Genomic DNA, 27,168 nt, shown 5'->3' with positions numbered 1-27,168 from the left:
TGAAGCGCAGAAGCGTTTACAGCGCCCAACTGGGAAGCATGCGGAGTTCATGCTTGCCTTTATGACTCATGCATTAAGGGCGTGGAAGCCTGAAGGGTCATGGGTTTTGTCACCAAATAACATAAAGTGACAGAATGATGAGTGTGTGGGGGGACAATTCCCGGTACAATTCATCTGTTTATGGCAAAGTGTGGCAGGTCCCTAATGTCAAGTGCCAGGCATGTGACTAGGAGGAGGGATATCTGGTTAGGGAGGGAAGAGGTGTTGGTAACGGCTGAGGTCTATAACTTCATCAGAGGTTGAGCCAGGTCAAGCTGATTTTGCAAATACCTCGCCCGCTCCTCCTTGACTCTCACGCTCTGAGCGAGAGGAGAGAGAGGGCAGACTCGTATTACTTGTTACCCAGTGAACACCTCACTTAAGTGTTCTCATATATAAGTGCACTAAGACACTTCCCCCAGTAGAGAAGGTACAATACACTCTCAACTGAACTATATTTTTCTACAATAAAGAAAAACCAACAAAGTGTTTAGTTCAGCCCTGCCAGGTATATGCTGATAACCACAAGGACCAACACACTGGCTGGGGAGGATCAAGTTCACTGGGGAGACCTGCAATGAGGAGTACGAAGCAGTGAGACGAGAGATAGAGTGAGTGAGAGAGAGATAAGACCACGGTGAGAAATAGTTCTAAGTGGTCCTTCTGACACACACACACAGCACATCCTCGGGGAGAAGGACGGAGGAAGGTTTGGGAGGGGAGGAAGGTATGAGAGAGGGAGAGAGGTGGAGGAGAAAGATGTGGGAGGAGAAAGGTGGGGAGGGAGAAAAGGGAGGGGAGAAAGGTGTGAGGGAGGAGAGGTGGGAGGGAGGGAGGTGGGAGGGGAAAGATGGGAGGAGGGTTGCATGAGAGGGGAGAGAGGTGTGTGGGGAGGGGGAGAGAGGTGTGGGGAGGGGAGAAAGGTGTGGGGAGGGAAAGATGGAGGGGACGAAGGTGTGGGGAGGGGAGGAAGGTGGGAGGAGGGGGAGGGGAGAGAGGTGGGGAGGGGAGGAGGTGTGTGGGGGAGGGGGAGAAAGATGGGAGGGAAAGTGTGTGGGAGGAGAAAGGTGTGGGGAGGGGAGAAAGGTGTGGGGAGGGGAGAAAAGGTGGGGAGGGGGGGAGAGGTGTGGGGAGGGGGAGAGGTGTGGGGAGGGGAGAGGTGGGGAGGGGGAGAGAGGTGTGGGAGGGAGATGTGGGAGGGGGAGAGAGGTGTGGAGGGAGAGAGGTGTGGGGGGGTCATTGATAGGTTGTAACTAATATTAATCCACAATGACGTCAGAATTGTATCCACGCCGATGACGTCAGCCATAACTGGACACTTGGGTGTAATACATGTAATTAATAACAGCTACACAGGACAGCTATCCTCAAGGTGTACTGCCAACACCCACACTGACCAACACCCACACATACACTGACTTACACCCACACGTATACTGACCAACACCCACACCTACACTGACCAACACCCACACGTATACTGACCCACACCCACACTGACCAACACCCACACCAACACCCACACGTATACTGACCCACACTGACCAACACCCACACCCACACTGACCAACACCCACACTAGTACCTCCCTCTTGTTCATTCTCTTTGTCCGTATTTTCTTCTTCACTGTTAATTATGACCGTGTGTGTGTGAGATAATTATACATCTAGTGACACACGTGGCAGCCAGACTCGGGATAAACAAACACTGGCCAGGTGGTGGAGAGGGAGACCACCAGGTGTACAATGCTGGAGGTGATAGTGGGGATCCAATATTGCCTCACGAACACTAACTCAGTATCATAATGGAGTGGGGCAGGGGGGGGGGTGTCACAGTGCCCTTAACAGGTAGAGGTAGAAGGTCCACAGTGCCTCCTACAACAGGTCTAGTAGTGCCAGCAGAGAGTCAGATGAGGACCAACACTGGGAAGCACAAGCCGTGAGCCTGTGTGAGACTCCAGACAACGGCAGGGAGAGAGACGCGGCCTGGGACGACTAGAGTACCACCGGCGCCAGACAGGAGAGGGAGAGAGAGGGAGAGAGAGGGAGAGAGAGGGAGAGGGAGGGAGGGTTTCCCAACGTGGCGCCGAGTTTAGGACACATCTATTCAGGGTGTGTGTGTGTGTGTGTGTGTGTGTGTGTTTGTGTGTGAGTGTGTTTGTTTGTTATCTCGGCCTTCCCTGCCCTGCACGTCTTGGCGGGGGGCGGTCTGCTGCTGCCTACACCTTCACTAGTACTGCAACACTCTACCTATACCTCTTGCCTGGTGGTACTACTACTACTACTACTACTACTACTACTACTACTACTACTACTACTACTACCTACACACACACTAGCAAAATCACAATACTTACAGTATCAATTATACACAATGAGAGATAGACAGACAGACAACTCAGGTGTACACAAACATTAGGAGACTCACAACACGTACAGAACATGTGTGTACATTATGAGGTCAACAGAACACTATCACCAATATACCTGACCTTTATAATGAAACTACTGTACCCGTAGCTGAGCTAATTAGTGGGTCTGTATGCATAGCTGTACTCATGCCAACACCTGTAACTATCCCGACCTACTGTATACCTGTGCTACATAATTCTGTACTCATTCCTGTATTGGCAAGACTATTTCATAAATTACAATATTCAAGTAACTGTATTATTTAACACAGGCCATATAGTACAGACACACGGGGGGGGGGGGTGCACCCAGAGCTACTGGTATCACAACACTACACTATATTACACACTAACACACCTACGTTACACTAAAATATACAGCCCCCTCCCCTATCTTGATTACACCTTGAAACCCTTAACACAAAAACATCGCCAGTACGGGCAATCAACAGCGCTTGACTCCCTACAATGACAGTGATTGATACTACGCTCACAGGAACGGTCCATTCACCTGTCGCCTCTTGTGGCCCAGTTTATATCACGATGATAACAACAACAACAACATCAATAATAACAACAACAACAACAACATCAATAATAATAACAACAACAATAACAACAACAATAACAACAACAGCAGCAATAATAATAATAATAATAATAATAATAATAATAACAATAATAAAAAATAACAACACTAATAATAATTAATAATAATAATAATAATAATGAGGCTTACAGTATATTTACTACCACCAAATTGCTGCTTTAATTAAGGAGTGGAGAGAGGGAGTGACCGAGGTGGAGGGGCGTGGGAGGAGGGAGTGACCGAGGTGGAGGGGCGTGGGAGGAGGGAGTGACCGAGGTGGAGGGGCGTGGGAGGAGGGAGTGACCGAGGTGGAGGGGCGTGGGAGGAGGACTTACAATGGGGTTGGCTGGGGGAGGTGACTGTTAACTAGCTCAACTGGATCTAAAAGGAAGGGTTGGGGAAGGGAGATAATTAAATGGGGGGAGGAGGAAGGGAGTGAGAAATGGGGAGGGAGAGAGAGAGAGAGAGAGAACACCTCACCATACATGCCATCAGTCACCATCACAAATCACTTCATCGTCATGTCAGGTCCTCAAGCGCCTGACTGACGTGAGTGTATGTGACGGTCGAGGGTGACAACATGGCGCCTGACGTGAGTGTATGTGACGGTCGAGGGTGACAACATGGCGGATGGAGTGGTCAAGGACTGGAGACTGGTCTTAACACAGTACCCGGCCTGACAACCTCACTAGTGCGTCGAAGTGTTCCTACCTAGATAACCTGTAGAGACACACCTACCGATGTGAAACCAAGAAAATAACGTTTAATAAGCGTTACTGTTACCTGATGGTTTAATTACACCTTTCCACAGGGTTTAATAAGCGTTACTGTTACCTGATGGTTTAATTACACCTTTCCACAGGGTTAATAAGCGTTACTGTTACCTGATGGTTTAATTACACCTTTCCACAGGGTTAATAAGCGTTACTGTTACCTGATGGTTTAATTACACCTAATTACACCTTTCCACAGGGTTTAATAAGCGTTACTGTTACCTGATGGTTTAATTACACCTTTCCACAGAGTTAATAAGCGTTACTGTTACCTGATGGTTTAATTACACCTTTCCACAGGGTTTAATTAGCGTTACTGTTACATTTTTCTCACTTTTACACAAGTGTTACACCAAAAGCTATTACTCGTCTGAAGAAGCATAACGTAACCAGATAAACCAGCGTTACTCAGCGGTTTAATGTGACGTTTTTTAATGGGTTTAACGAGCGTTGTATCTCAGTCACAGTAACAGCCGTGACGGTGGCTGCCTCTTGTATTGCGTCTGATAGCTTTTTGTGTGACGGAGAGGGAGGGGAGAGACGGGGAGGAGAGAGGGGCGACGGGACATTCAACACACTTACCAATACTCACAAAAACTCACCCCCCTCCATCCCTCTCCCCCTCATTCTCCTCTCCTCCACATCTTCCCCCCCATCCATCCTTCAGTTTTCTTACTTATGTATCAACCCTCTCCTCCCCACCTTGTCATCCCTCCCTCCCTAACACACACACAGACGAGACAGTGTGTGTGTTAAGGCTCCACAAGTGAGGTGTTCCGGGAGTTTGACTGTCTGGTTGGTGTGCCCCGGGGCGGCCTCTAACCTCCAGGCGACGGATGGACACATGGCGGAGAGGATGGGGCGGGGCGGGGCGTTGGTAATAATGAGTAGGGCACGTGCTACTGCCCCCACCCCCCCCCTCCCCCCTGCCTGTCCCGGGAAGGAAGGAGGGAGGGAGGGGGATGAGTTACAGCTGCCCCTACATCACAGCTCAACACTCGGTCACTCACTCTTCCCTTCAAGCAGCTTCCATCATGATGCGTGTCAGTCACTCTCTCTCACTCCTGTTACCTTGTACCACTCACTATCACCTCACTCTCCACCACACTCACTATCACCTCACTCTCCACCATAACACCCACTATCACCCCACCTCCACACACTCACTATCACCCCACTCTCCACCACATAACACCCACTATCACCTCACCTCCACCACACACACCATCACCCACCTCCACCACACACTCACCATCACCCCACCTCCACCACACACCCACCCACCTCCACCACACACCACATCACCTCACCTCCACCACACACCACCATCATCTCACCTCCACCACACACTCACTATCACCACCTCCACACCACATAACACTCACTATCACCCCACCACACACTCACTCATCATTCACTTCCACCACACACACACTCACTATCTCACTCTCCACCACAATAACTCCCACTATCACCTCACTCTCCACCACACACTCACTATCACCTCACTCTCCACCACACACTCACTGTCACCTCACTCTCCACCACACACTCACTGTCACCTCACTCTCCACCACACACTCACTATCACCTCACTCTCCGCCACACAACACTCACAATCACCTCACTGGTGTAATAAGATACAGTCGTTCTAACCACAACTTAACAAATAAAAAAGAATGGCATAAGACAGACAGAGTGGGTGATACAGTAGCCAGTCTTGGTGAGTCAGTACTGTACTTGACAACTTTCACTGACCCAACAGTAAAGTCAGGTACTCACATCTGGCTCGAGAAGGAGGCCCGGGGCATGAACCAGCGACTGCTCTTCCCTCTAACACAAATAAACACATTACCTCCAGTCGTCAACAGGTGGACACAGGTAAAACCTCGCACTACACTTACCTGTAAATAAAAGAAAAATACATTAATGACATTAACAATGATAAACTGTTACAATACTGCCAATAATAATACTGTAGTCATAAAACACATGATAATACTAAGTCAGTGTGTTGATGAGGTCAAGATACGGGCAGCAGAATATGATGAACAATAACACCTGCACTGTAGTGTACTGTACTGTAGCGTACTGTAGTGTGCTGTAGTTTACTGTAGTGTACTATACTGTAGTGTACTGTACTGTAGTGTACTGTACTGCACTGCACTGTACTACACTGCATTACACTTTACTGTACCGCACTGCACTGTGCTACAATGCATTACACTTTACTGTACTGCACTGTACGGCATTACATTTTACTGTAATGCACTGTACTCCATTACACTTTACTCTACCGCACTGTACTGTATTGCACTGTACTGCTTTACACTTTACTATACTGTACTGAATTGAACTTTAATGCACTGTACTGCATTGCACTTTACTGTACTGCATTGAACTTTAATGTACTGTACTGCATTGCACTTTACTGAATTGTACTGCATTATACTTTACTGTACTGTAATGTATTGTATTGCACTGTACTGCATTACACTGTACTGTATTACACTGTACTGTACTGCATTACACTGTACTGTACTGTATTGTAATGTCCTGCAATACACTGTACTGTACTGGAATACACTGTACTGTATTGTACTGTCCTGCAATACACTGTGCTGTACTGTAATACACTGTACTGTACTGCACTGTACTGTACTGCATTACACTGTACTGCCCTGTACTGCATTACACTGTAGTGTACTGCACTGCACTGTACCGTATTGCACTGTACTTGAAAAAATATTTCGTTAGTTCCATGTCGACAGTTCGGGACCAACCCTCCCTCCCTCCCTCCACCTGACAGATTATAGTGATGAAAAGTCCGTTATACTGAGGTCTCAAAATGGTGGTGGTAGTTGTCTGTAAGAGCCTTCACAACGACGGTCCAGTGGTGAAGGCTGGGTGTAAGGTGAGCCTCAGTAGACCAACCAGGCCGGGAGGTGCTGCTGGGAACCAGAGGTGGTGTGACGGGCACGACCAGCTGGGGGAGGCTCGGGGGCACGACCAGCTGGGGAGGCTCGGGGGCACGACCAGCTGGGGGAGGCTCGGGGCACGACCAGCTGGGGAGGCCTGGGGGCACGACCAGCTGGGGGAGGCTCGGGGCACGACCAGCTGGGGAGGCTCAGCAGGGAGGCTGGGGCACGACCAGCTGGGGAGGCCGGGGCACGACCAGCTGGGAGGCTGGCACGACCAGCTGGGGAGGCTCAGGACCAGCTGGGGAGGCTCAGGCGACCAGCTGGGGGAGGCTCGGGGGCACGACCAGCTGGGGAGGCTCGGGGGCACGACCAGCTGGGGGAGGCTCGGGGCACGACCAGCTGCAGAGGAGGCTCGGGGCACGACCAGCTGGGGAGGCTCAGGAGCGACCAGCTGGGGAGGCTCGGGGGCTGACCAGCTGGGAGGCTCGGGGGCACGACCAGCTGGGGGAGGCTCGGGGGCACAACCAGCTGGGAGGCTCAGGGGCACGACCAGCTGGGGGAGCTCAGGAGCGACCAGCTGGGGAGGCTCAGGGGGCTGACCAATGGGGAGGCTCAGGGGGCACGACCAGCTGGGGGGAGGCTCAGGGGCACGGCTGGGGGGAGGCTCGGGGGCACGGCCAGCTGGGGGAGGCTCGGGGGCAGCCAGCTGGGGGGAGGCTCCGGGGGTCTGGCCCAGCTGGGAGGCTCGGGGTCACAGCCAGCTGGGGGAGGCTCAGGAGCGACCAGCTGGGGGAGGCTCGGGGCACGACCAGCTGGGGGGGCTCAGGGGGCGACCAGCTGGGGGAGGCTCAGGAGGCACGACCAGCTGGGGGAGGCTCGGGGGCACGACCGGCTGGGGAGGCTCGGGGGCACGACCAGCTGGGGGAGGCTCGGGGTACACTTCCTCCCTCCCAGACCTCTTCACTCTTTGTTTACCTTAGTAAGGTTGGAGGAGGAGACGGCGTGTGTCGGTGGTGGTGTACTAGGAGGCGTGACGCAATGGTTTGTTTCAAGGTCAGGTAGGAAGCTCGCGCCTCCCACTCTGCCACACCTACATCCACGCACTACATCTACGCCGTCACACCTTAGTATGCCCTTAGCAAAGTTGTTTAACATGTCCTTAAAAACAGGTGTAGTACCAGAGTCCTGGAGGATAGCGAATGTAATACCGATTTTCAAGAAGGGGGATAGATCACTATCCTCTAACTACCGCCCAATCAGTCTAACATCAATAGTAGGCAAATTACTGGAAGCAATCATTTCAAACTCTATACGAAATCACCTGGAGAAGCACCGATTGATCAATGATTCCCAGCATGGCTTCACAAGCGGACGTTCTTGTCTAACTAATCTATTAACATTCTTTTCATCAGTTTTCGAATCGGTGGACGAGGGGCACAATTATGATGTGGTATATCTCGACTTTAGCAAAGCCTTCGACAGAGTCCCCCACGAAAGACTAATTAGAAAGGTAGAAGCACATGGCATCAAAGGTAATATCCATAAATGGATTAGGGCGTGGTTACAGGACAGGAAACAGCGAGTCAACATTAACGGCAACAAATCCCATTGGAGCAACGTCACAAGTGGAGTTCCCCAAGGCTCAGTACTTGGACCATTATTATTTATTATATACATAAACAACCTAGATATCGGCATAGACAGCAACATAAGCAAATTTGCTGATGACACTAAAATAGGACGTGTTATTAAATCTGACGAGGACTCAGCAAAACTACAGGAAGATCTAAACAAATTTTTCGAATGGTCTAAAAAATGGCAGATGAAATTCAACGTGGACAAATGTAAAGTACTCAGTATAGGAGATGTAAACAGGGAAACTAGATACCAGATGAACAACGATGCCATAGAGAAATCCGACTGCGAGAGAGATTTAGGAGTAATGATAAGTAGGAACCTTAAGCAAAGTAAACAATGTGTTTTTGCTCGTAACAAGGCTAATAAAGTACTTGGGTTCATACAAAGGAGTGTTAGTTACAAGACTAGCGAGGTCATCCTAAAACTGGACACACACACACACACACACACACACACACACACACACAGTATTCCTCACAAGTTGCCTTTGTCAATGTTTACTGTTAATTCTCCAGATTTTACTCTCTCTCTCTCTCTCTCTCTCTCTCTCTCACTCTTACACACAGCCTAGCATCACCACCTCATACTAATTATAGTGAAACATATAATCATTCTTTATTATTTTATGATAAATATTAAAATAAAGTGTTTGGAGAATTGACAAAAAAAATCAAATTATAATGTACGTGTTTAGAGCTGCATAACAGTTGGCTGAGTCATGTGGTGAGGGTAGAGGGGGTGGTGAGGGTAGAGGGGGTGGTGAGGGTAGAGGGGGTGGTGAGGGTAGAGGGGAGGGTAGGGGGAAGTGGTGGTGAGGGTAGGGGTGGTGTAGAGGGGGTGGTGAGGGCAGAGGGTGGTGAGGGCAGAGGGGGTGGTGAGGGCAGAGGGGGTGGTGAGGTTACAGGTAGACTCCCACCAGATAACAACAACAACCATACATGGTTCCCAAAAAGTTACCAAATCTCTAAAGGTCCGTTACCACCCCTGATCTACACGGCCAGGCAATAAACAACCTCCCTAGACCAGCATCCGCCAGTAGGGTCGGCAGAATATGAAATAAGGTCCTTAAAACACCCATATGTGGGACAGGGTAGAATGTCTAGTGCCTGTACCAACAGACAATAACTAACCCATGACACAACCCTAACACACTATTAGCTTAGCTAGGCGGTCAGCCCGCCCTCTCTTACCTCCTCCTAAACTTCCTTCCCCCACCTGTAATCTTCCTTCACCCCTCCTTTATCTACAAAAAAGAGGGGGAGGTGGTGGTGAGGGAGAGGGAGTGGTGAAGGAGGGAGTGGTGAGGGAGAGAGTGGTGACGGAGAGAGTGGTGAGGGAAGGGGTGGTGAGGGTAGAGGGGGTGGTGAGGGTAGAGGGGGTGGTGAGAGAGAGGGAGTGGTGAAGGAGGGAGTGGTGACGGAGAGAGTGGTGACGGAGAGAGTGGTGACGGAGAGAGTGGTGACGGAGGGAGTGGTGGTGGTGTGGAAGGCTGAGGAAATGCCAGTGGAGGGAGGAGGAGGAGAGATGAGAATAACGAGAGAGGAAGGATGCAGACTGATAACTGTGCAGACTACCCCCCCTCCCCCAGATGTTTAACTCTCTCTGCTGTGTGTGTGTGTGTGTGTGTTTCTCCTGGCCACCAAGGTCGTGTTTAACTAGCTTTTGTCGGCGTGTTTACCCCGGGCAATGTGAGTGGTGGAACCGGGGAGTGACGCAGCTCTTTTTCCAGTGCGAGTTCACATGTTGAAAAGTTCGAAGGTCAAACTTACACTACTCCTTCCTAACACGCGCACACATACACACACACACACACACACACAGAGAGGTTACTTAACTACACAGGGGAAATTATCAAGCTTGTTACCGGGCCATCATCACTACCTCAACTAATAACAGGTACCCATTGACAGCTGGGGGTGGACTAAGGGTGTGAGCCACGATTTTATCCAATTTAAAACTTCCCCCTCGATACCATGAGCCTAAACTTTTCTCAGAAGCCTATGATGCGGTACTCTGTCAAATGCTTTGCTAGAGTCTAAGTAAATAATATCGTAATTTTCGTCATTATCTACTACCTCGAAGACTTTCCTAAAAAACGTCAGCAGATTTGTGAGACAAGATTTTCCCTTTGTAAACCCATGTTGAGAGTCGTAGATTAATTTGCTTTTCTCTAAATGCGATCGGATGCTATCTGCTATAATTGATTCAAGAAATTTCCCCACTACTGACGTCAGACTGATCGGCCGGTAATTTGACGCTGATGCTCTGTCTCCCTTTTTGAATATGGGTACTACATTTGCCTGTTCCACAAGTCTGGCACAACTCCCGTGTCTAATGATTTTGTAAATAAATTTACGAGGGGTCCGCTAATCTGTTCCCTACACTCTTTCAAGACTCGAGGGCAAATTTCATCCGGCCCTGGGGATTTTGTCTTCTTTAGTTTATTAATACTCTTAAGAACATCCTCTTTTCTGATAGTGATATTCTTTAATTGATCTTCTTCCTTTCCCCTAAATATCAGTTCCACCTCTGGAATTTCCTCGCGAATTTCTTCTGTGAAAACTGATAAGAAGTAGCTGTTCAATGCTTTGTTTATTTCTTCACTGCCATTGATCACTTCCCCCCTCCCTGCTACTGGTGGTGGTTGTTGTTGTTGTATAGCGTCACCCCCTTACCCCTAACACAACATTCCTCCTCTACCTAATTTTATCCAAGTTGACTGTCTCTCTCTCTCTCTCTCTCTCACAGCGTCATCAACCAGGGCACTGTATCAATGGGGCGAGGAGGGAGAGGTGGAGCTATATATGATGGCGGTGCTGGGATAGCATGGGGCTCACTAATGGGGAGGGAATAGGGAGGGAAGAGGGGGGAGGGGAGGGAATAGGGAGGGAAGAGGGGGGAGGGAACGGAAGAGGAGGGGTGAGGAGAGGAGGAATGAGAGAGGGAACGGGAAGGGAAGACAGAATAAAGACAGTTAGAGGTTGGTGGTGCGGGGAGGTGCACGTGACGAGGCTGATGATGAGGGGGAGGGAGGGAGGCTGGTAGTGGAGGGGACAAGAAATGAGGAGAAAAGGGGGCGTGAAGGAGGTAGGGATGAGGGAGAGAGGGGGAAGGATGGTGAGTCATGACAGAATACAAAAAAAATCTGGTGGGGTGGATACCTCGGAGTGAGCGGAACTAGAGAGATACACACACACACACACACACACGAGGCGACGTATGCAGATGCCGCCTGATGTTCCTCCCTGACCCCCGGACCTCCTCACCACAACTTCTCACCTGCCCTCAAAATACTGCCTCACCTGTACATATAAACATATAATAGTGTGTGTGTGTGTGTGTGTGTGTGAAGGAGGAGCTAAGTCACCGCCTGGTTCACTACACAGTCTTATAATTCAACAAGTGAGTCAAGATACTGAACACGCTGAGACCACACACCCACCTTGGATCACTCCCCCCTCTCTTTCCCCCCTTCGGATCACCCCCTCCCTCCTTTGTGTCACCTAACCTGGGGGGTGGAGTTGGGTTAGGTCAGAAGAGGTTAGGTTAGCACTAGGATGTTTAATCTTAAGGTGAACCAAGCTGGGGACTAATCTTCAGGTGATTCGACGTCTTATCGTCATCACCAACAAGGGTCAAACATCACCCTCGGTAGCCTGGGTCACGTCTCGTCATCACGGGGGCGAGATTAGGCCGTCAGGGGGAAACCTTTAATACACGCCACTGTATATTGATCACTACCGACCACCCTGTTACACTAGGCTCTGTCTGTATGGGGGGGGGGATTCTGGGAGGAAGAGCAGGGACAGGAGGGAAAGGGAAAACTGAGAAAGATAAAAAAAGGAAGGAAGGGAGGAGGAAGAGGAGTAGAAGGGGGAAGAGGACACACAGGCACAGGGTAATAAACTAATAACAATAGGACTCCTTCATCACCTCCGTGACAGGAAATCTTTACCTTGTGTACACCTGATATTTATGACTCGGGGGTAGCCCCGGCCACCACTCTCACCTGTGTCGGTACTGTACACCGGTTACCTGCACGCACACACACACACACACAGGGGCTTAAGAAGGTACACTTCGTAATCTACACAGGTACTGGCCTCCACAGGTGTACAACATGGTGTTGTGGGCACGTCCTGAGGTACACAGGTAGTGACCCACACGTCGACGTATTACTTATTCAAGGTGGTGTACCATCTACTGCAGCTGTGGTCATTAGGACCCTACTACCACATCCCCACAGCACACATCCCTCTGCAGATAGCATCGCCTCCTCTCACCCCTCTGTAGACAATATCGCCTCCCCTCACCCCTCTGTAGACAATATCGCCTCCCCTCACCCCTCTGTAGACAATATCGCCTCCCCTCACCTCTCTGTGACCACTACACCTCTCCTCTCATGAAGCAACGCCCTTCACCCTTCTAAGACCAGTACACTCCCCCACACTATACTTAGACTTTAGATATTATTTACTTAGACTTCAGCAAAGCGTTTGACAGAGTACCGCATCAGAGGCTTCTGAGAAAAGTTAAGGCTCATGGTATCGAGGGGAAAGTTTAAATTGGATAAAATCATGGCTCACCGATAGAACACAGAGGGTTAGTACTAGGCCCACTCTAGTTCACAATTTACATAAACGATCTAGATACTGGGATCAGCAGTGACATAAGCAAGTTTGCGGATGACACCAAAATAGAGAGGCAGATTAATTCAGGGCAGGATGCAAATGCACTACAGGAGGATTCAAATAAACTGCAGGAGTGGTCAGAAAAATGGCAAATGAAATTCAACACCAGCAAGTGCAGCGTACTTAATATTGGAAGAACAAATACTGGCAATGTATACAGCCTTAACAACATCAACCTAGAGAAGTCGACTTGAGGAAGAGACCTAGGGGTACTTGTAAGCCCGGACCTACAGCCTAGAAAACAGTGCGTTAATGTTCGAAATAAGGCAAACAGAGTATTGGGTTTTATATCTAGAAGTGTAAGTAATAAGAGTGCAGAGGTCATATTGCAACCATATCTTGCGCTAGTCAGGCCGCACCTCCATTATGCGGTTCAGTTCTGGTGCCCTTATTATAGAATGGATATCAATTCACTGGAGTCGGTGCAGCGAAGAATGACGAAAATGATTCCGGGACTTAGAAACCTTCCAGATCAAGATAGGTTAAAGAAACTAAACTTGCATCCTTAGAAAGACGAAGAGTGCGGGGAGATATGATAGAAGTATTTAAGTGGGTGAAAGAAATCAATAAAGGAGATATAGATAAAGTTCTTATAATATCCGAGCAGGATAGGACTCGTAGGAACGGATTTAAGTTGGATAAGTTTAGGTTTAGGAGGGAGATAGGAAGGAACTGGTTCACAAATAGGGTGGTGGACGAGTGGAACAAGCTTAGCAACTTTGTAGTAAGTGGTGGAACTCTGGAAAGTTTTAAAAGGAGGCTAGATAGATTCATGGATGATAGAGAGTGGTAGTAACTCTCGACAGGAGCTGCCATGCACAGACCAACCGGCCTATTGAAGACTCCTGATTTTCTGACGTTCTTATGTTATCACCACCACGACAGTTAACCAATAATCCACCCCCATACCTCCACCATCATCCCCCCCACTCACCCCCACCATAGCAGCCAGATCAACCCATACTGTTGTTGTCATTCACCACGCATCTTGACTCAGGTAACCCAGACGGTGTAGGGCGGCAGTTAACACGTACCCATATAGCTTTGTCATCACAGCAACACGTGGTGGCGGAACACGCGGGGGAACGTGCACCAGATGGTAGAGGGAGGGAGGAAGGGAGGGAAGGGGGTGAGGTAAAGTAGAAGGGAAGGATGGAGGAAAATGAACGAGAGGGAGACTAGGTAGGAGGAGGTGTGATTGGTAGCCCAGCCCCTACACCTAATAGTCAACCACCATCATCATCATCACTACTATTATTATTGTTATCATCATCAGACGAGAATCTAGATAAACAAAAACACAAAATAAATAAGATTGTTTGCTTAGTAGTGGTGCAGTGTGTGGTAGTAGTGGTGCAGTGTGTGGTAGTAGTGGTGCAGTGTGTGGTAGTAGTGGTGCAGTGTGTGGTAGTAGTGGTGCAGTGTGTGGTAGTAGTGGTGCAGTGTGTGGTAGTAGTGGTGGTGGTGCAGTGTGTGGTAGTAGTGGTGGTGCAGTGTGTGTGTGGTAGTAGTGGTGGTGCAGTGTGTGGTAGTAGTGGTGGTGCAGTGTGTGGTAGTAGTAGTGGTGCGGTGTGTGGTAGTAGTGGTGCAGTGTGTGAGGTGGTAGTAGTGGTGGTGCGGTGTGTGGTAGTAGTGGTGGTGCAGTGTGTGGTAGTAGTGGTGCAGTGTGTGGCAGTAGTGGTGCAGTGTGTGGTAGTAGTAGTGGTGGTGCAGTGTGTGTGTGGTAGTAGTGGTGGTGCAGTGTGTGGTAGTAGTGGTGGTGCAGTGTGTGTGGCAGTAGTGGTGCAGTGTCAGTAGTAGTGGTGAGTGGTGCAGTGTGTGGTAGTAGTGGTGCAGTGTGTGGTGGTGGTAGTAGTGGTGCAGTGTGTGGTGGTAGTAGTGGTGGTGCAGTGTGTGGTGGTAGTAGTGGTGTGGTGCAGTGTGTGGCAGTAGTGGTGGAGTGTGTGGCAGTAGTGGTGCAGTGTGTGGTGGTAGTAGTGGTGCAGTGTGTGGTGGTAGTAGTGGTGGTGCAGTGTGTGGTAGTAGTGGTGCAGTGTGTGGTAGTAGTGGTGCAGTGTGGGGGGCGGACAGCGACCGGGTGACACCAGTGATCCGCCCTCATGACACCTAACACCAGGATCACTGACCTGACACCTGACACTACCCCCGACACACGCACGCACGAGCACACACGCACACATTTCTTAAAGCGTAGTATGGCAAATTTTGTTGTGTTATAGTCTAGACGAGGGAACAGCAGTGAGAGACTGGGTGAGTGCGGCCACAGGGAGTCACCCAACACGGGGGTCATCGTCTCCCCGAGTTCGTTTATCTGAGCTAAGTGAGAGGTGTACTGTATGATGCCTCACGTATACGACCAGGTCCAACACTGCCACGACGCCACGCCTGCCTCTGTTCACACGGGTCTTGTTCAATTATCCCAACACTAGTAAGTCACAAGGGCCTCACAGACAACTACTTGGTCTTTACTAACTCACACTCAACTAGTTGTAGCCGAGGCCCTCATCTTCAGCACCAGCTCCCGGGCCCCAGCTGCAGATGGCTCCAGCCCTCAGCCAGCTAGGAGGCTCAACTTGCACCACTACACTTAATCACTATCCAGTTACTACTGCCAACACATACGAGTACACAACACAAACAGCCACCACTTACATAACTATCCATTGCAACACAATATCAACACCACCCTTACCACGAGCTACCACCAGTCTACCACCATTACCACCATTGTTAGCAGTCTACCGCCATTACCACCAGCTACCACCATTACCAGCAGTCTACCACCATTACCACCAGCACACTAGGCATCATCCCTACCCTGGCTGCGGGAGACGGATGTTGTTATCAGGTGATGGAGAGTACGTGAGTTGACCTTATCTGTGGTGCCTGCAGCCCTGCGAGGAAGGGGGAGGGAGAGGGAGGGAGGGAAGGGGGGGAGAGGAGGGGGGAGGGAGAGGAGGGGGAGGGAGGAGGGGGAGGAGGAGGGGAGAAGAGGTGGCGATGTTTCTCCCGGATGTGTGTACACGGGGTCAAGAAAGGCCATCTGTCTGACCTCACTACCACCACCACTATCATCCTCACTACCCACCATCACTATTCTCACACAACACACAACACACACACACACACCAGACGCGTAAAACAGTAGCAAAATGTGTGGAAGGGAGGGTGAAGGGAGGGATGGGGGAGAGGAAGGGAGGTGAGGGAGGGCGTGTAAGTGGGTTGAGGGAGGATGGTATAGCAGTGTACATGTGGCACACAGCCAGACACAATTTGTTACAAAGCTTTTCCTGTACACACACACACACACACACACACACACACACACACCTGGTCAGTTACACACTAGACGTCTGTGCAAGGTGAAGCGCAGATATATTTTTAATGCCAGAATTAAGAGATGACCCAAAACTCCTGCCCTCGACAAGCTTCCTAACCTTTGAGCCTTCGGTGCGACCTTGAAGGTGACCCACCCGAGTATGACCATCTGGTGAACCTGTACTCTACCACTCTCGGGGTCATGTGTCGGCCAGGGAGGAGAGAGAATGTATTTATGTACACCTGTATAATGTACTCGTATATGTGTAGTGCGTATATACTGTACCTGCCCCGACACAGCAACAAGTAACTATCACAAGGGTGAGCGGCGCCGCCCTCACAGACAAAACACTTAGCCAAACAACCCGCCACGAGCAGCGTGCCGGGCACAAGAGGCTGCTGTACCCGGGGTCACTAAGACTTACTCTCCCGTGCTGACATCACTGGAACATCACCAATAAGCAAGTATCTGGGGGCATGAGTGTGCTGTACACGGAGTGAGAGGGACAACAGAGCTCTATAACCATACCAATAAGGCTCACTGCTCACACTAGCGTCACGGGAGCATAGGCCGTGTGTGAGGGGAGGCTGGCGCATAAGTGTCGTACTCCAAGGAAAGGGACAACACAATGCTACAACGAGGATGTCCATAGGGCTCACTTCCACATACTAGTGCCTCGGTAAGATGGACCGTATGTGTGTGTGTGGGTGTGGCGCTCCACTCTCCTGCCCCGATCAATGGCGACATTGCGGCAAGACCTTCAAGCGCCAGCCGCCACCACACATGATGCCGCCTGTGTGGTGGGCCAGGTGTGTGTGGTGGACCAGGTGTGTGTGTGGTGGACCAGGTGTGTGTGTGGTGGTGGACCAGGTGTGTGTGGTAGACCAGGTGTGTGTGTGTGTGTGGTGGACCAGGTGTGTGTGTGGTGGACCAGTGTGTGTGTGTGGTGACCAGGTGTGTGTGTGTGTGGTGACCAGGTGTGTGTGGTGGACAAGGTGTGTGTGTGTGTGTGAGGTGACCAGGTGTGTGTGTGTGTGGTGGGACCAGGTGTGTGTGTGGACCAGGTGTGTGTGTGTGATGGACCAGGTGTGTGTGTGTGTGGTGGACCAGGTGTGTGTGGTGTGTGTGGTGGTGGGACCAGGTGTGTGTGGTGGGGGCCAGGTGTGTGTGTGGTGGACCAGGTGTGTGTGTGGTGGTGACCAGGTGTGTGTGTGGTGGTGACCAGGTGTGTGGTGTGTGTGTGTGTGTGGTGGTGGACCAGGTGTGTGTGTGGTGGTGGGCCAGGTGTGTGTGTGTGTGGGTGGGACCAGGTGTGTGTGTGGTGGTGGACCAGGTGTGTGTGGTGGTGACCAGGTGTGTGTGGTGGTGGACTGGTGTGTGTGTGTGTGGTGGTGGGCCAGGTGTGTGTGGTGGACCAGGTGTGTGTGTGGTGGTGGACCTGTGTGTGTGTGGTGGGACCAGGTGTGTGTGTGTGGTGGTGACCAGGTGTGTGTGGTGGTGGACAGGTGTGTGTGTGGTGGACCAGGTGTGTGTGTGATGGACCAGGTGTGTGTGTGTGTGGTGGACCAGGTGTGTGTGTGGGTGGACCAGGTGTGTGTGTGATGGGACCAGGTGTGTGTGGTGGACCAGGTGTGTGTGTGTGTGGACCAGGTGTGTGTGGTGGCAGACCAGGTGTGTGTGGTGGACCAGTGGAAAACTTATCTTTCGAATGTTGTGTGTCTCCACGAACCCTCCCCCTCTCCCTAGTCTTCCACAATAACTAACGTACACACAAAGTTGCTTACGTACACATAAAGTTACTAACGTACACACAAACTTACTAACGTACACACAAAGTTAATAACAATCTCTGGCTTTAACACAAATATATTACAAAACGTTCATAAACTTTTTTCAGACGTACACGTGTTCACATTGTCCATACTAAATGAGAGAATTCCACTCAACCAAAACACACACTGGTGTTTTCCCCGGTGTGTGTGTGTGTGTGTGTGTGTGTGTGTGTGTGTGTGTGTGCGTGTGTGTGTGTGTGTGTCAACTTAACATTTGTACACCATTTACGGGGAAACAGACGGACGGACGGACCAGGTAAATCCCGGGTGAGCACCATAACGCAATGGAACTCACATTGTTACACACACACACGTCAACACGCACACACAGTTACATACACGCACATAAGGTTACATTCTCGCACACATGGCAATACACACACACACACACATAATAAGGTTACATGTACGCACCCTGTAATATATCTGTCCCATCCACAATTAGAAAGAGAGAGAGAGAGAGAGAGAGAGAGAGAGAGAGAGAGAGAGAGATATCTTTAACTAAACACGTACACAGCAGCTGTCACCTTCAACAAAGTCGCCAAACTACATAAAAAGATAAACAATAACAACAACACTTCGAGATACAGAAAAGTTACTTAAGTGAGTCTATGTATTATGTAACACACACACACACACACACACACACACAGTAATATACACTGACACAGCAATACCAATGAGCGGAGAGGGAGGAAGGGAGTGTCAACAACGCCCCCTCCCCAAAGACGCATGGGGGAAGACGGGGTAGGAATGAGGTGGAGGAATGCAGTCTAGGTTATTATATTGGTGAAGGGAGGGAGGGAGTAGACCCGTACTGGTTTGCACAAGGGGTTGAGTGGGGAGGGGATTTAGTGTCAACATAAGAGGAGGAACTACACCAGCTCCACCACGGAGGATCGCCAAGCAGGCCGACTGGGAACTATTCAACGAAAAAGCTACAGCCAAACTTGAGGCCAAGGGCATGACAATGCTGCAGACCATAGACAATCAGCCGGTGAATAAAATAGATGTATAAATCAACACATGGTGTGAAGCCATAGGAACAGCCTACCAGGAGGCCACGCCTCTCAAACGCAACAGAAGTCTCCCACACCCACGACAGACTCCAGAACTCATAGCCCTCACAAACCAATTCCAACTGCTACAACAGAGAGCCGAGACCCATGGTTGGGACATCGTAAGCTACAATACATACAGAAGAATCCGGGAGGAAATAAAAACAAGATCTCTGGAACAAAGCAACCTTAAATGGGCCGAAATAGTTGAACAACTCTCACATACATACAACGATCCAGGAGAGTTCTGGCGTCGAATAAGAGACTGAAAGGTTGCAGCCGTAACGAGTCATCATATATAACTGACCACACAGGAAGTAAAATATATGACGACCAAGACAAAGACCCATATTGAGGGACATATGGAGGAACATCTTCCGAATCACAAATGAAAAGAACAGGGGATTTGATGGTACCCACGAGGAGCTCGTCCTTGATGAACTCCGGGGCCAGACACACCGCACTCAGCCTTCCCCTGAAATCATATGGGAGGATCTGAGAGTGGACAGCCCACTGCCCAAACCAATCACCTCGGAAGAACTCAACACAGCCGTCTCCAATACCCAAAATAAAGCCCCTGGTTATTCAGGCATCACCAAGGAGATCCTCAGCCACATAAACAACCCGGCCATGGAGAGACTGAGAACCACAATGAACGCTTGCCTGGCCTCTGGTTACTTCCCAACTAAATTCAAAGAGGCCATTATTACTCTCACACCAAAACAAGGAGAGAACCCCGCCGTCCCCCTAAGCTACAGACCGATCTCCCTCCTCGAAGTACCTGGAAAATCCTAGAAAAAATCATCAATAACCTTCTAATAAATCACCTGGAAACAACAAACAGAGTCAACTGCAGACAATTCGGGTTCAGGAAAGGGAAGTCCACCACAACAGCGATAGCCCTGGCATGTGAGAGCATAGCCAGAGCCGCGGCGAGTGATAGACAATGTAATCCAACTCTCCGGGATGTAGCGAAGGTATTTGACAAAGTCTGGCACGACGGTCTAAAATATAAGATCCTCCAACCCGGACTTACCACCAACATTGAAAAGCTCCCACCCTATATATTATCTACACAAGTGACACCCCGCCTCCCACTAAAATAGGTAACGAAGATATTATGTATGCAGATGACATCACTCAAACAACAACACATCAAGGAAAATCGCGAGCGTTACAGGTCGAGAACACCAGGCGGGAATTAGAAAGGGCAGATAATTACGAAAAACAATGGAAAATCCAAACCAGTCTCCCGAAATTCACAGTGATACCCTTATGCAAAAGGAAAACCCATCCATTAGTAACTAATAATGCCCAGGTAGAATATAAAAGCAGAGGCACCCTCCTGGGCCTGCATATATCCGCGACAGGTTACTCCCATCATGTCCACACCAGGAAGGAAAAGGCAAGATGAGAGCTGAGAAAACTATACCGCTTTGAAGCGCTTCCTGAGAAAATAAAACTCCGCCTGGTGACATCATTTATCACACCTATATTAACTTACCCAGCAGTACCTCTTCATACTATGAGCACCACTCAAATATTAAAATTACAGGTGGTCCAAAATGAAGCCCTAAAATTCGTCACTGGTGAAAGATACCCCTTCACCAGAACCACAGCCGAGATACATAGAGACCTGAGAATGAAACCCATCAACCAGCAGCTGCACCTGGCCAGCAGAGTCTGGCAAAAGATAGAACGATCAGAGCAAGAACTCCTTCAAAGACTCCCGCCAGATAACGACAACAACCATACATGGTTCCCAAAAAGTTACCAAATCTCAAAAGGTCCGTTACCACCCCTGATCTACACGGCCAGGCAATAGACAACCTCCCTAGACCAGCATCCGCCAGTAGGGTCGGCGGAATATGAAATAAGGTCCTTAAAACACCCATATATGGGACAGGGTAGAATGTCTAGTGCCTGTACTGACAGACAATAACTAACCCATGACACAACCCTAACACACTATTAGCTTAGCTAGGCGGTCAGCCCGCCCCCTCTTACCTCCTAAATTTCTTCAACTTCCGAACTATAACTTCCTTCCCCCACCTCTAATCTTCTTTTGCCCCTCCTTTCTCTACACACAAAAAACAGAGGGGCAGGGCTGGGTACTGGGGCACATAGGTGGGATCCCGCAGGAGGGGCGGGGAGGATGTGGCCAAACTAGGGGGTGAGGCGTTAGTGGCCATATTCCTATATTGGGGGGGCAGGGTGGTGGAGGGGCAAGGATGGAAGCTGACTCCTGGACGGACGTGCCTGAGGTCACAGGCTCACCTGATACACACACACACACACACACACACTCTCTCTCTCTCTCTCTCTTTAGTACCCTACCCTACCACCATCACTACAACACCCTCCACTACCATCACCACCTGCCACTACTACCACCATCACCACCACCACCACCTCCCCCACCTCCCACCACCACCACCACCACCACCACCACCACCACCACTGCCACTACTACCACCACCACCTCCTGCCACTACTACCATCACCACCACCAAGGGTAAAGTCCTAAATGGCCACTGTTGTGCTCCTCAACACTGACCCTGACCATGTGTAGGGCAGATGACCTCCTTCGCTCGTGTTCTTTCTTTACTTCTCTATTTCCTTCCCCTTCCTTTCTCTACCTCCTTCCCTCCTGTCTCTCTCTACCTGTAACACTGCACCACTACATTAACGTCTACACTACCATAAGTTAAATATCTCAGTTAACATGATAATCACTCGGGTTATCTCCTCTTCAGTGTTAATTGTCTTAAGTTAATAACAGTGACGTCTTAAACTAACATTTTACAACTAAACTCAAATTTCCTTCCCTCCAATGGCCCTGTTAAGATCAATCTAACACACCAGGTGGGTCATTAACCTAGCGTACCTGACCACCTTTATCCCGTCTCTCCATTAACTTAACCACATTTATCTGAGCCACTTAACTCTGCCGCTTACTGAGGTATAACTTAACACACTCGATCGATATGACGTCTCTCTCTCTCTCTCTCTCTCTCTCTCTCTCTCTCTCTCCACATACGGTTAGGTTAGGTTAGATGGTGGTAGCGTGTGGCTTCATTAAACAAATAAAACATAACTGGTCCTTGAGTGTAAAGATTAGACTAATATATCTGTTTTTTTTTGCAATGATACAATCTTCCGGTGTGTGTGTGTGTGTAGTCCAGCCTGGCGCCATACACACACACACACACACACACACACACACACACACACACCTGTACCTAGAACATCACTAATTAACACACGCATTATCTAGCTGGTTCTCTGTATATAAACACGTTCTTGTAACACACCAGACAACTTATATCTATTAGTTATGTGACCCCACGTCCTAACAGGCCCTAATCCAACCCAACCTAACCTAATCTGTCGTGGTGGGCCCCAGTTCTTGTGGTTAAGTTAGGTTATATTAGGTTAAGTGAGGTTAATCTTCATGTGAAATAACCTGGGGGGGGCTAAGGTCCACGTATTCCCTAACTGGTGCTCCATTTAGTTTTATCAGAACAGAAGGTGATAGTTTAATGCAGGCAAGAGGGGGTGAGCCAGTGACAACCCTGAGACATGTACGGTGACACAGTGAGTTAGGAGGGTGACAGGGGGACGGTGACATGGAGGAAGGGGTGACACAGAAGCTGGGTGACATAAGGGGGGTGACAGCTGGGGTGACACAAGGGGGGGTGACACAGCAGGGGTGACACAAGGGGGGGTGACACAAGGGGGGGCAGACACAAGGGGGGGGGTGACACAGGAAGCAGAGAGAGGTGAGGGCTGACGTCTCCCATCAGAGGAACCTTCCGTGTAACATGAGCCCACAGCCTCCCTGCCCCTGCCTACAGGGGCCAGACACCAGGGAGACCTCCACGACTCAGGGAGGGAGAGAGGAAGGAGGTACCTGCCTTGAGGGAGAGGAGGTGAGAGGGTGGGGGTGTAACATCTGCCACAGGAGGACATGAAGAGGAAGTGTGGGGAATGACCTATGTCCAGGTAGAGGGGGGGGAGGGGGCAGAGGAGGTGCAGGAGGGGGGGGGAGGGGGAGGGGGCAGAGGAGGGGGAGAGGGGGAGGGGAGGGGGCAGAGGAGGTGAGAGGGGGAGGGAGGGGGCAGAGGGAGGTAGTGTGTGGAGGGGGGGGCAGGGAGGTGAGAGGGGGGTGTAATATTCAGCTACAGGAGGGACATGAAGAGAAGTGTGGGGGGAATGACCCATGTCCAGGCAGAGGGGGGGAGGGGGCAGAGGAGGTGAGAGGGGGGATGTGATATTCGGGGCTACAGAGTGGGACATGAAGAGGAAGTGTGGGGGAATGACTCCATGTCCAGGTAGAGGGGGGGAGGGGGGGGCAGGAGGAGGGGAGAGGGTGGGGAGGGGCAGAGGGAGGTGAGAGGGGGGTGTATCTGCCACAGGAGGGACATGAAGAAGTGGGGAACACCCACGTCCAGGGGCAGAGGGGGGGGGCGAGAGGGGGAGGGGGGAAGAGGGGGGATTCTACTAACCGGATGAAGAGGGAGAACCCAAAGAAGGGGGGAAATAGACGTTCTGCAAGGTGAGGAGAGACAAAGGTGGTGGAGGGGTGGAGGAGGAGGGGGGAGGGGGGAATTTGTCACGGCCAGGCAAGCAAGTGTCCAACACGAAGGTGGGGAGTGAGGAGGAGGATAGGTAAGTGATTGTGTTCTGGGGAGGGATAGAAGGGGTGTGGGGTGTAGTGGGTAGAATCCTTTTACAGAGAGGGGGGGGGCAGAGGAGAGGGGATAGGGGAGATGAGGGGAGAGTAGAAGAAAGAAGAGTAAGGAGGAGGAGGATGAATTTGAGACGAACAAGACTGGGTGAGGAGGAGGGAGGGAGAATTCGCCACGTCCGGTAGTTAGGTTGCAGAGCCGCCGCACTTATATACAGAAGGTCCACGCCAACCACCCACCACCACCTCTCACTCTCCCTCACACCTCTCCCTCACACACACACACCTTAATTCTCTCTCTCTCTCTCTCTCTCTCTCTCTCTCTCTCTCCATCATTACCAAACTTGGCATTTCCCCGACACGACACTTATCAGGATCCAGCCAGCACGCAGGAAATGCAAGACCACGTCCCCCCGTGTGTGTGTGTGTGTGTGTGTGTGTGTGTGTGTGGTTTCTGACAATAATCGTGTTAATTTCCTGTTGTTATTCAGCATCAGAGTCATATAACTAAGTGTGAATTTATAATAATACGTATACCTTCACAATAAATAATTCTTTTGTTACCACGTGTGTAATAATATACTCCTAATAATAATAATAATGCAATAATAATAGTAGTAAAACAACGATAATAATAATAATAATAAAAATACTACTACAGGAACATTGATAATAATAACTACAATAATTATAAACAATAAGTGAACTATCTCTTAATTGTTATTACGTAAAGAATTCGCTGTCTGTACCATTACTCAACACCACCACACTCCTTTACCCCCACACACTCACGTCACCACCACCCAGTCCTGCCTCACACCCTCCCCTCTCTTGTTAATGACACACACACACATACTAACCTCCCACACTCACAAGCCTCCCTCACACCTCCGCCCCATACCCACCCAACAAAATCTTACCCCTCTCCAAGACACCCCCCTCCCCCTCCTCCCTTAGACCCCCTTCTGACCATCCAGAAGAAAATCACAGCCCCTCCCATCTTGTTCAACAGACAGGCAGCTTGAAGTTGAATGGCTGGTGCCTCGCCTCCCCTCCCCACAACCCCCTCTGTTTTTCGACCCCCACTAACTGCTGAGTCACCCACCCCTACCACCCCCCCCCAACCCATCCTCCCATCGAAATAATTAATTAGACAAAAAATTAATTCATATGGTGCCGCTATAGTCTGCCCCGACACGACCATATGTTGCCTCCTGCCAACAGTACCTACACTACCACCAGGTACCGGCACAATACTACCCCCAGGTACCGGCACAATACTAACCCCAGGTACCGGCACAATACTAACCCCAGGTACCGGCACAATACTAACCCAGGTTCCTAGCATCACAACACAACTGTCATGACTTAAATTACACAGAACCAGAGAGAGGAGGAGAGGAGAGGTAGGAGGTAGAGGTAAAGGGAAGCTGTGTTCATCAGACTTACCACTACTGGGGGGTTGGGGTTGGGGGCGGTGGCCGGGGTTGGGGGCGCGGGGGCCTCCCTGGGCGTGTCCCGCGCCTCCCTGGGCCCGCTGCTGGGGGCGTGGCTGCCGCCGTTACTGTTGGTGGTGGCGTTGGTGGTGGCGTTAGCGGTGGCCTCGTTGGGGACGCTGGCAGTGTCGTAAAGTTTGTGTCTCTGCGCCAGGCGGTCGAGGGACGCCAGACGGTAGGTGTTGCCCGAGCTGGAGGAATACTTGGAGGTGAAGGTGGAGTTGTACCCAGCTGAGGGCTGGTTGATGGTGGAGGAGGTGGTGCCTCCGCCGCCCATGTACGACTTTTTCATGTCGTCGAGTCGTCGGAGGCGCGGTGAGCTGGAGTATGAAGGGGGCGTGGAGCCCGTCCTGAGGAAGGAGCTGGACCCCCCGACCCCCCCAGGCTGTGACGTCACCACCCGTCCCCCTCCTTCCCCGGCCCCGCCAGCCTCACCGTTCATGGCCAACACTCGAGTCCTCACCCCAACAGCCACGCTCCTCGCCTGCTCTGGATTTCCGCAACACGTCTCCACCGTGACTACCTTCACACTACCACGCCCACGCCCTCACGCCTCACGCCCACCCCACGCTGGATGTCTCACCAGTGTCCAGCTTCCTTCACGAGATGAATGACACGAACACAACAACACTCACTGACCCTCACGTGTACACCTTGCCTGATGATGCTGCCACTTATTCTCTCATTCAACCACTTAATTTGTACACTTTTTACACCTCAACTTGTCGTGTGGGGGGAGGGTGATGCACAACACTGATCACTTCACTACCAAGCACCAACACCGCCTCAGCTGCTGTAAGTACGTGCTAGTAGGCGTAACACCGACGCTCTCTCTCTCTCCCTCTGCTTGGGCCTGTAAAATCAATGTGGCCGGGGGAGTATCGAACACATGGACTCACTATCCATGCTGAAAATAGTAACCCGAAGCACCACCACTACCTTTTATCGGGTGAGTCAGAGAGGCAGCGGTGTGTTATCTCTTGTTTGGGAGAGAGACCGTGGACGGGAGGGGGTGTGGGATGGGGACGGGATGGGATGGATGGTGTATAGGTCCTCCCGCGTGTTGTTGGTGTAGAGGTAGACTGCCAGGCCGTGTCCGCCTCGCTCACACACCACTCACTCACTGACTGCTGGCTGGCCTGGCCTCCCAGACAACCCACACACACCCTGCTGCTGCTCCCTCCCGCCCCGCCCCTCCACACTCTCACGCACCTTAACACACTACACGCACTGTACACAAACATACACACGCTCATATTCCCATATACTGTACAATCCACACAGTGCATACACACACAACTTTCGTACACAGCCACGCACAGTACACATACACAATTACTACCCGCACGCATGAACGCGCACACAAACACACACGCACGCACGCACCCACCCTAACCTAAAGTAACACTGAATTAACCTTAGGTAGAAAAGGTTAGGTTAGGTTAGGTGAGGTTAGTAATAAGATTAGGTTAGGTGAGGTGGTTAGGAATAAGATTATGTTACACAACTTAAACAGATGAAATAAGCTTGGGGGGGGGGGTGTTACAGGGTCCCGCTAATATTCAGGTGATATGTAATGACTACCCCTCCCCCCCCCTCCCCGCTACCTACACACAATCTTTTAAAGGCGGTCACTCCCGTCACTCAACACTGGTGGTGGAGGAGTGACGCTACAACAATGCCTTGGGTAACTCACCAAGGTAAAGGTAAAC

General features: G+C 50.5%; 1 protein-coding gene across 1 annotated transcript in view; it reads right to left on the bottom strand.

The window, feature by feature from the left end:
* Positions 1–26,604, bottom strand: part of LOC121861242 (extensin-like) — a 33,113-nt gene extending 6,509 nt beyond the window's left edge. Inside the window, exons 1-4 of the mRNA XM_042358890.1 lie at positions 25,413–26,604; positions 7,813–7,822; positions 6,746–7,476; positions 5,667–5,715 (exon numbers count right to left, since the gene is read on the bottom strand). Of these exons, the coding sequence (XP_042214824.1) occupies positions 5,667–5,715; positions 6,746–7,476; positions 7,813–7,822; positions 25,413–25,898 (1,276 nt within the window). The 5' untranslated portion in view covers positions 25,899–26,604. The remainder of the gene's footprint in view (positions 1–5,666; positions 5,716–6,745; positions 7,477–7,812; positions 7,823–25,412) is intronic.
* Positions 26,605–27,168: the final 564 nt, after the last annotated feature.

This window comes from Homarus americanus, unplaced genomic scaffold, assembly GCF_018991925.1.
Source record: "Homarus americanus isolate GMGI-L3 unplaced genomic scaffold, GMGI_Hamer_2.0 scaffold21314, whole genome shotgun sequence".
NCBI lineage: Eukaryota > Metazoa > Arthropoda > Malacostraca > Decapoda > Nephropidae > Homarus > Homarus americanus.
This window is presented reverse-complemented; position numbering and strand designations above follow the sequence as displayed.